Below are 11,249 nucleotides of genomic sequence, written 5' to 3' on the forward strand. Positions count from 1 at the left end.
CATAACCAATAAAAGAACTAATGCAAATATCATATTCATGACATCCAAATTCCATTTCCAACCATTTTACCACAACATCCATCAAAGCTATCACCAACCATTCTTTCTATCGCAAATTACCAAATATCAACATTTCATGTCATTCTATTATATATCATACACAGTCCACATTCAAAATTTTCAATATAAACCATGAACATCTACCATTTAGCCATCAAACACATGTATATAACTTGTGCAAACACAAAACATATTTATATACTTTCATGAACACATATGTACATATACCAAATACTCCTATTACATGTCACAAAACTAAAGTATAACGATTTCATGTCTACCAAAAAGATGGTTGGATAGTGTGATCTTCCACTTGATCTGATTCTTCAGTTCTGCAAAACGATATCTACAAGAAAACAGTAAAAACGACATGAATAAGCTCAAGGAGCTTAGTAAGTTTATAGGTTGAAACGATATAACTTACTGTTTAATCATAGTTTAACAAGTTTGTTAGCTAACATTAATCCTGTCATCCACAACCATTCAATAGGTGAGTTTCATATATATACGAGGCATTTAATCATCTCATATTCACGATATCATGCAATACCAAGTGGCGATATAATATCAGAAATCATGAAAACACATACAAGTCATCAATAAGGCATCATAACCATTATAAAATACATATCATCATCATGTTATTTAAACATTAAAAATTTACCCGATGAACAATATAAACAGATACAGATATGCAGTTATCCACCCAAGACACGCTAGAATGCTCAACCAAGCCAATCCAACCAAGAACACGGTTGGGCACCAAGTGCCTATCTCATAGGCTAACATCACTCTAGAAACACACCTGGGCACCAAGTACCAAGCCCGTAGGCTTTACATCCACCCCCAAAAACACGCCAGAATCACTATAAATATAACTCGGTAGTACGCAACAAATGTTGAGCTCCGGTAGATTTAGTGTATAATAACAAGTCAAGAATCATCACCTCATCACAAGTCAATCCTGTACAGTGCCCAAACTAACCTATTAGCATGCCAATTGTATCCTATCTTATGCCAAAATAACCTATTAGTATTAAAAATTATATTAAATTAAACCGTATGAACTTACTGGGGCTAAATTGCAGAGATAGCAATATTAGAGACTAGTCAACAATTTTCTCTTTTCCATAATTTTTTACCGGTTCTTTATCTATATGATGATTTAATTCAATTATCAACTCCAAATAATTTACAAAATCCATTTGATGTATATGACTATTTTATTAACATTTTCCACAATTGCCCTAAATTTTTACATTTTATTCAATTTAGTCTTTCAAACCGAAACAAGCTTATTTCCACAATTAACCCATAAACTCATATTGTCAAATTCTTAATCATACATAATAAACTCTCTAATATTGAAATTTTACAAGAAAACCATGCAAAATTTAACATATTGTCAATTTAGTCCTTAAACTTAAAGACTATTCAAAATCACTTTACAAAATAGTCATATTTCAACATCAAGCTTCAAACTAAACCATTATCAACTAAAAAGCTACAAGAATATCAATGAAAAGTTTTAAAAACTTTGACAGTATTTCCGAATTGTCATTAGGCTAGATAGATTAAGTTATAAAGATCTCAAAAACATAAAATTCATTAAAAACGGTTGAAAAATGGACTTACATGCATGTACATAAACAAGGTCGAAACTTCAAGCTAAATAACCATGGAGGTTCAGTGGAAGAAAGCCAAAATGATGAAGATGATAAATGTTTCTTTTGTTTTATTATTTTAAATTTTGTTTAATTTAATAATGTAATAAAACACATAATTTTAATCCAATCTTTCTCCATGTATTATTATTATGGTTTAATTACCATATAAGTCCTCTCCCATTAATTAAATAAATCATGTAATTAATGAAAACCAATAGCGAGTGAATTTTGCAACTTTTACGATTTAGTATTTTTTTTCTTTAATTAACTAGCCAAACATTAAATTTATCGGACCAAACTTTAATAGAACACTAATGACCTCGTAAATATTAAATAATTAATATTTAAGGACTCACACGTCCGAATTGTGGTCCCAAAACTATTGTTTCCGACACCACTAGAAAACCGGTTGTTATATGAAACAACAACTTAAGGACTATAGAATTAATATCGATACTATTCTTATGAAGTGTGATAATACTAATGTTATTTGTCTCACTAAAAATCTCATCCAACATTCTAGGACTAAACACATTGAAATAAGATATCATTTTATTAGAGATCATGTCTAAAGAAGTGATATTTTTCTAAAGTATGTAGACACTTTGCTTCAATTACTAACATTTTTACAAAACCATTAGATAAAGAAAGATTTTGGACACTTAGGAGAGAACTAGGTACTACTACCTTGCCTTAATTTTGTGTTCAAATAATTTTATGCACTTTGTTGTTTTTCAAAATATTTTATGACTTGAAATTGTTTGAAAAAGCATGAACAAATTATTTAAACTGCTCTCATATGCAATTAGTTAGGAGAGTTGATTTTGCATGATTAGTCTATTTTTACTTATTTGGTCTAATTATTGTTAAATGCCTTTGAATATGCTAGATTAGACTTTATTGGATGTTAATATTTAATTTTGCATGCCTTATAATGCTCTATGTTTCATGTGTATAATACTTAAATTTAAAATTTTAAGTATATGAAATCATTAGAATTTGCCTAAAACTCATTCTAAGTTAGTTTACAACATCTTAGAACTTAAAAGTCAAGTTGGGAAAATTTTTTGTACTTTGGAAAACGGATTCAACATTTGGTATCGATACTAGTACTATTTTATCGATACTTTTTTTTTAAAATATAGATACTCATTTAAAAAGTATTGATACTCGTTGGGTTGTAAAGACTCCTACAACATGTTTTTATCGGAAAAACAAAAACCTCAAATTTCTTAAATAGTTTTTCTTGAAACCTCTCAACCCTAACTTCACAAATCTTCAAATCTTTAACTTTTTCTTTAAATTCTTGACACAAAACAACCAACATTGTCATTTATAAAAGAATTCATCAAGTTTGGTTTCAAATTTCATCATTTTCAAGCAATTTCGAGGTAAAATTCATTTTTCCTATTTCAATTTTTTGTTGAATTTTTTTTTTCAATTTATTGGTTAAAAATTGTGTTTTTGGGTTAATTTGGAACATATGCATTGTATGTTCTTGTAAGAGGTTGCCTAAGCTTAGCCAAAATCTTTTCTTTAAACCCTTTGCCTACAAGGTATTTGATAAAATTCCTCAACTAAATTTTTAAGTGTAAATAGTGTCTCTCTAGTCTAGTTAGTTAGAATGTCTATTAAGAAACGTCCCTGTTCCGGGTCTACGTCTTTTTCTAGCGGTCAAACCATTTCTTTAAGTGATTGCTTTAGAGATGACAATGAACTTTACCGTTTTGACTATTATTTTTCAAAATGCAAAGTTAATGTTACACGAACACTTGATTTTGATTTCTTAGCTAAAATTTATTTTTGATTTCTTGAAACTTTGGTCGAATGACATTGAGTTGATTTTTTTAAAATTTATTCACCAACGTATACTAATCTTGTCCGAGTATTTTATTCGAATGCTAGACTCGAACATGATGAAACGGGTGAGACAATGGTTGCCATTAACTCTTTTCTTATGAAAACTCCTATTCGTCTCACTTTGGAAAACTTCGGTGAATTTTTAAAACCTCCTCTCGACAGTGAATTGAATGAGAAATTCCCTTACAATCCGGCCTTGAACGTTCGATGCTCATACACATCCGAAGTCAATGTCCATGATCGTATTTTGCACCTTACTATCACATCGATATTGCGTCCTATTTCAAAATATGTCATTCTTCGATCTACAGATTATTGGTGGATTGATTTAGGTGTCCTAATCTTGCTCTAATTTTATTTAATGATATTACCAAGAGAATTGGCAAGGAGCTATCTAGCACTCTCATCTTGCCTTTTGGAATGTACTTGTCGTATATTTTTACACGCCTAAACATCTCAACTAATGTCGATCCTCCCTTGTCCGTTAAACTTCAACCTATTAGCTTTGCTACTATTCATCATGCTGAATTTAAATTGAATCTTTTTATTTAAAATATTTCAAATTAGTTTATGATATTATCTAAAAGAATAATTTTGTTATAATTTTTGTTATATTTTTTAATTAATTAATTTTTATATTTTTAATTAAGTTTTGTATAAGATATATTTAAATGTAATGTTTTGGATTATTTTTAAATTAATGGATTATATTTATTAATATTTATGGATTTTATTTTCAAAATTTGTTTAATAAATAAAATTTAAATTAAAGTCTTCCATATTTTCTGATTTATATATTAAAATTCATATTTTTTTAAAAAATAAGAGTAATTTTAAAAGAAAATTAATGAAATATAAGAAGTTTTAAAAATATAAAATCTTTCAAATAATATTTTTTATTTTAAAACCCAATTCAAATATTAGAGGTATATAATGGGAATTTGAAAATATAATTGTAGTTTATAAAATTACCCTTATGCACTTATTTAGTCTTATTTAATAAGCGTGAACATAATGATAGTTTACAAAATTATCATTATATTTTAATATGTTTATTAATTTTATTATTAATAAATATTTGAATTAAATATTTAATAGTAATATTTTTAATAATCATTATTATTAATAAATATTTGAGTCAACCATAAAGTATGATTACTTACGTTTTGGTTGAATCAGTTACATGAATACATTTGAAAAGAATTTGTATATTAATATTCATATACGGTATATATAACTTGAAATTATCTTGATCCTAAATACAAATAAAATTAAGGCTAATCTTGTCCTAATAAATTCTTCTTACTTTCCATTTACATGGGAAAGTAACTTCCCAACTAATTATCAATGGAATCACTTGTGGAAAAGAAACTCTAAACGGTTTCATCTAGGTGGATTTTCTTACCAATTGTCAATGGAATCAATTTCTATTAGTTGTTGGAAAATAACTCTCAAGAAAATGTATATCGGTTAAAATGGGAATCAAGTGTGGGGCAACAAAGTCCTAAGACTTCAACCTTTGCTAACACTCGTGAACCTCATTAACATAAATCACATCATTCTTTTAAATTATAGAATACAATATGCGTTATAGACTAAGCTATTTTAATTGCATTTGAATATTATCTATTACTAATATAAAATTTTATTTAGCGTCACGAGTCAAGTGACACAAACTCAATCAATTAAGTTAGTAAAATGTCTTAAAAAATAATAAAAGCAAGTCAAATTATTAAACAGAGCTATATAAAAAATCCCAACTACTCCATATTACTTTATATCACTTTTTCATCTAAGGGTGAGCAAAATCCAATTCAACTCGAAAAAATTATATTTTTTCAAATTTAGAGATAATTGAATTGATTTATTCAGATTTTCAAACAAATCAAATAAGTAACTTAGTTTTTCAAGTCCAAATCAAGTTGAATTTTTACAACTTAAATAACAAAAAAAAACGATTAAGCAAATCCTCGTTTTTTAGGTTTAGTCTATAACATCCCTAAACCCCTTAGGTCATAGGTAGTGTTATTGCGGAAATATACAAGTAGATTTTTCAGAGTAAATAAAATGTAATTTATCAATGATAGTAGGGAAGGTAGTTGAATATCGAAGGAAATTGAAAATGCTTATATATTGAGTGATGTTAATTTGAGATATAGACTAAATTATAATGTTGTGAAAAGTGTAGGGTTTAAAGTGTGAACTTTAAAATATAAGAGGATAAAATTGAATTAGTGGGTAAATCTTAAAACTACACATGAACTTTAGTTCAATATGTAATGCTATACATAACATTTGATTTTGTGTAATTTTATACAAAAATATTAGCTTAATTCAATTTTTACAAATTACTAACACAATTACAAATATAATACAATTTTAAGTTTATATATTGCAATACAAATAATTATATATATATATCTAATATAAAAATAAATTGATGCATTTATTCATTTAAATATGCGTAATCGAATCATAATTAAAATCTCATGTCTACATTTGAACCACATCCAAAATTTTTGTGTATAATTATACAAAATCAAAGTTAATATATGAAATGTTTTAATATTTATTCCTTATAATCTAGAAAATAAATGTTTATGTTATTTTCTATAAAAAAATGTTTATGTTATTATTATTACTATTTGAATATTTATGATTTTTTTACAATTTGTTGAAAATTTTATTTTAAACAATTAAACTAAATTGTTCAGAAAATTAAACCAAAAATGATGTACCCAATTCATTTTTATCTTGCATGGTCGTCAGCTAACACAAATTAGAAAACAGGCTTCCATTCCATTTCTTTTGATTCGAATCCTAGTATCCCCACTCTAATAATTCAATTATTTGAATAATTTCTTCATGTGCTTTTAAGATTACAAAGCTTCTGTCTTGAACATCCATGGCTTCCTCTCATTTGCTCTGTAATCACAGTCTCTTCTTCTCTTCTGCCTTCACAAATTGTGGCTTCTCAAATACTCCCCCATCAAAGCTTCAATTTCAAAGAACCCCATTTGTCAAAGCATCCAAGAAACAGCTAGAGGTTCTTCTTTTCTTTACTCTTTATTTGCTTTCCTTTGGTTTTCTAAAGTTGAAACCTTAATTAATTTTTTTTCATTTTGGCCAAAAAAACAGTTCATTATTTTTCATGGGTTCTATTAATTTTTATCTCGTTTAGATTGTATATGACCCTGATGAGAGGCTAAACAAGTTAGCAGATGAAGTGGACAAGGAAGCTCCTTTTTCAAGACTTACTTTGTTCTCACCTTGTAAGGTAATTTGTTCCATTTGGTTTGGCTTGAATTGAAATCTTTTTTATGCTTTCAATTGCAAATTTGCAACCCCCCGTACTTTTGATTTTAATTTTTTGGTATAGATTAATGTTTTCTTGAGAATTACCAACAAAAGGGAAGATGGGTATCATGATTTAGCATCTCTCTTTCATGTAAGTTTGTATTTTTCCCTTAATTGATATATATATATATTGAACTCAGTCTCGTAGTTGACCCCAAAAGTGCCTGAAGTTGATCCTTACGCTTTGTTTGTGGATCCAGACAATTAGTCTCGGGGATGTAATTAAATTCTCTTTGTCACCATCCAAAACCAAGGATCGTTTGTCAACCAATGTCTCTGGTGTCCCCCTTGATGATAAAAACTTGGTGAGGTTTCGAACTTACTGCAATTCATTCGGCTGCCTTTTTTTTCTTGCGTTCCTAAATTTGTTCTTCCTTGTTGCAGATTATTAAAGCCCTTAACCTCTACAGGAAGAAAACTGGCAGTTCCAACTTCTTTTGGGTAAAAGATGCAAGCAACAAGATGAAACCTGAAAATTTTACATTTTTATTTGAATATATGTGCTTCTGCAAAATTGTGGTGTATTTCAAAACTATTTTGGCTTATATTGTTTTTTATTCGAATGGCATGGATAGGTTCATCTTGATAAAAAGGTGCCTACTGGGGCAGGGCTTGGTGGTGGAAGCAGCAATGCAGCAACCGCACTTTGGGCCGCTAATCAGTTCAATGGTTCTGTTGCAACTGAAAAGGAGCTCCAGCAATGGTCGAGTGAGATAGGTTCAGATATTCCATTCTTTTTCTCACATGGAGCTGCTTATTGTACTGGTCGAGGTGAGGTATGATGATATTTTACCTTGTCCTTTGATTGGAAAACATGTGGGAATATTTTGACTGTTTTATGAGTTAGGTAATGAGGCCTGTTTTAGAATCCTTCTCTGATGATAACTTCAATTTTAGTGCTGTCGTTTCTCGTTCCAGTTCAAAATTTTGAATTTGACAAATTCTAATGCACATTTAATTTGCACAGAACTAAAGCTTCCTTGGTTCCTTTAGCACCTGAATTTGTCCTAATATTTTGTTAGGACTGGCAGTAGGACTCATAGGCATCGTGTATTTTTTCATATTTGTTTTAGAGTGAAATTTGTGCGCAGATCTGTTTTCTTATCATAGTTTGTGTTACTTGGACTTGTATGGGAGTGTCAGACATGGGTATGATCAACTTTTTTCCAAGATTTCCATTGTATTTGGAGGGTCCTTAGAGGATCATGTCCTATACCAAGTCCAGATAAGCATCAAATGCGGTTACCTCAAGAAAATTAAAGAGTTAGAGCAACATATATTATAGTTATTATGATCTTGCACAAGCTCATGATGCAATCTCATTCAATTGGGATGAAGTTTATCGTCTCCTTTGCTACACTTGCATGATAATGAGCTATATGCTGATATGCCAGTTTGTTCAAGATATATCCCATCCTCTTCCATCAGACATCCCAATGGTTCTTATAAAGCCTAAGGAGGCATGTTCAACAGCCGAAGTTTACAAGGTAATATTAGGTCACTGGCAAACAAATTCTGCTCTAATTTTATCACTTGTTGTCGTTTATATCTGAGAGAAGGTCTGATTTTTCAGCGTCTTCGACTAGATCAAACAAGTAATGTTGATCCTTTGACATTGCTGGAGAAGATATCAAGGAATGGAATATCTCAAGATGTGTGCATTAATGATTTAGGTATGAGTACTTAAAGAATCAACTGCATCTTCTATTCTTTCTTCATTAATTACTCATAATTGAAGCTTCTATAATCAGGCAAAGTTTATTTCAAGAGGGTGGTGAAAAACTATAGTATTCATCAATTTTGCAGCTTTTATGCATCAAATTATCCCTCCTTCATATCTTTTCTCCAACTTTTGAAATAAATTTAGATTCTGATTTTATAATAAAGCTTAGTCTAAGAGGAAGTCAAAATTGCCCGGTGCTTAGTAATAGGATTAGAGATGTATTGCCTTACATGAACTCTATTATTTGCAGAACCTCCTGCTTTTGAAGTCTTACCATCTCTTAAACGGCTAAAGCAACGGGTAACTGCAGCTGGCCGTGGGCAGTACGATGCTGTGTTTATGTCTGGGAGGTACAAGATTGTGTGGCAACTGTTTAAATTTTAATGTCCATTCTAGTATTTACCGTGAAGTATCGTACTTAGAATCAATTAGGACCTGATATTTCATATTTGTGCTTAAACAATATTAGATAGGGAAAATGCACGGACAAGTCTTTAAACCCATCATTCCATCTGCCATTATATCAAATGATAAGCCAATTCATATACCATTTTTAAAGAATAACACCTTAAGATGTAGATTTTGGAATTGTTTGTCATCTGTTTCTGCAGATTATTTATTTCTATTTATATCATGTGGGTTCCAAATAAGATGGCTAAATCTATTTTTATTGACATTTCATACATTTATCTTAATTGCTCCAAAGTGAAATCTGAGTCGGTTCCCAATAATGCAGTGGAAGCACCATTGTCGGAGTCGGTTCCCCAGATCCTCCCCAATTTGTATATGATGATGATGATTATCGTGAAGTATTTTTATCAGGCAAGTTGCAAGTAGTTTAATACAAGTCTGAAACCTAGAACCTTCCATTCATCTCCATAAAGAAATTAGAAAGTTTGATGTTTGAACTCTGTTACAAGTAACATGACTCAGATTCATCATTATTTCAACATAATTGCAGTTAATGGTTCTATTTGCTTTCTTATATATTTGGATTGGGAACTGTTACTTTAAAATGCAGATGCAAACTTCATTTACCGGGAAGAAAATGAGTGGTATAAAGAACTTGTTTCAACGACTGTTTGTGACCCCCTGGAAACAGCACGAACCTTCGAGTGATTCATCCATTCCTGGTTGAAGAAGAAGGATGGAACTGGTTTTGCTTGTATGATTTAGTTATTATATCTGGATGACATCAGTTTGTGTTTGTAAATGCCATCAGTATATGCAAAGCTTTGGGGATTGCAAAATGTGAGGAAAAGCTTTATATTACCCAATATTTGCCTAAAAAAATAAGCTCCCCCTTTATTTGTTCCCCAGTTACCTAAGGTTTTTTTCTTGTTCTTTAGATGCTTGTTTTTGGTTACTAATTGTTCTATCAATAGTAGTTCTGGAAAATATTGTTCTCTATAAGAGTACCTTTGAGAACAACATCAAGTTGGGAACAATTACTTTTGAGAACAATGTTGGAACGTTGGCAGGGTTTTTGGGTTGTTTCACTTTTGAGATATCGCGAAGAACCTGGCTTGAAGGCTTAAATACAGATTTTATATTCCTAATAAGTTCACTTCTTTTCTTTGATATATAAGTGCATCCCTCTTATTTCGTCGTTGAACAAACAATGGATTTGCACTTAAGATCTTTCGTGCTAAAATATTTTAGTGGATGTAACTTTCATGTAACCGTTGAACAAACAATGGATTTGAACAAATAATGGATTCACGTTCAAGTGTCACGGGACTAGATCTTTAGTCTCGCAATTCGTGCGGTTTTAGGCAATTTTTTTATTTTAAATGCACTTAAATTAGTGTCGCTTTTTCTTCCAGAATGTTTTTAAGGCAATTTTTTTATTTTAAATGCACTTAAATTAGTGTCGCTTTTTCTTCCAGAATGTTTTTAAGGCATCGAAAAATATTGTGAAAGCAACTCGAAACGAAAAGAGCAACAAAACTGATTAAATGCTCTCTATATTAAACTCAAGAATAACTTAATACACTGGGATCAATACAAATGAAGTGAGAAGCTTCTATTTTATAGCTTATGTATAATTGAAAGTCTTAAGCAATTTAAACTCTATACAATTTTATCCCTTTAGGATTTATTCTATTTATCCTGGTAACTCTAGTTTGACTAGAGTGTCTCATTGGGCTACTAATGCTTCAAATAGATGGGCTTCTTCCAGGTTCTATGAATCGAGCCAATTCATGTGGGTCAAATAAGTCTGGTTTAATAAATTGACCTCTATGGGGCATTTTTGCGCAATGGTCACCGAATTTGATCCGCGGCTTGTGACACAAGTAACTTCTCCCACTTTTACAACCTATTATTTTAACACGTTCATTCTCACTTTCTTATTGTAATTGTTCTTTAATAATTTCTTTCCAAAGGTTATAAATAGAGGTTTAAAAGTTTTATTTGGGGACTTATGATTTTTTGGGCAAACTTAGCACTTTAATATTCTTTCTACAATCACAAAAATCACCCCAACTCTCATCTTTTTCAGCCTCTCATTGCGTCTATCATTACCACCTACCATCACATTTATTTTTCTAAAGTCTTCTCTGATCTTCCTCTTCGTCATC

General features: G+C 30.3%; 1 protein-coding gene across 1 annotated transcript; it reads left to right on the top strand.

Moving 5' to 3' along the window:
* The first annotated feature begins 6,334 nt into the window (after nucleotides 1-6,334).
* On the top strand, nucleotides 6,335-10,229 carry LOC105793785 (4-diphosphocytidyl-2-C-methyl-D-erythritol kinase, chloroplastic). Its single transcript, XM_012622633.2, has 11 exons — nucleotides 6,335-6,633; nucleotides 6,769-6,864; nucleotides 6,967-7,035; nucleotides 7,145-7,249; nucleotides 7,329-7,385; nucleotides 7,520-7,720; nucleotides 8,339-8,431; nucleotides 8,518-8,617; nucleotides 8,918-9,017; nucleotides 9,404-9,489; nucleotides 9,689-10,229. The coding sequence occupies exons 1-11, from the start codon at nucleotides 6,493-6,495 to the stop codon at nucleotides 9,784-9,786; spliced, it is 1,146 nt and encodes a 381-aa protein (XP_012478087.1). The 5' UTR covers nucleotides 6,335-6,492; the 3' UTR covers nucleotides 9,787-10,229.
* Nucleotides 10,230-11,249: the final 1,020 nt, after the last annotated feature.

This window comes from Gossypium raimondii, chromosome 7 (assembly GCF_025698545.1).
Source record: "Gossypium raimondii isolate GPD5lz chromosome 7, ASM2569854v1, whole genome shotgun sequence".
In the NCBI taxonomy this organism is placed as follows: Eukaryota; Viridiplantae; Streptophyta; class Magnoliopsida; order Malvales; family Malvaceae; genus Gossypium; species Gossypium raimondii.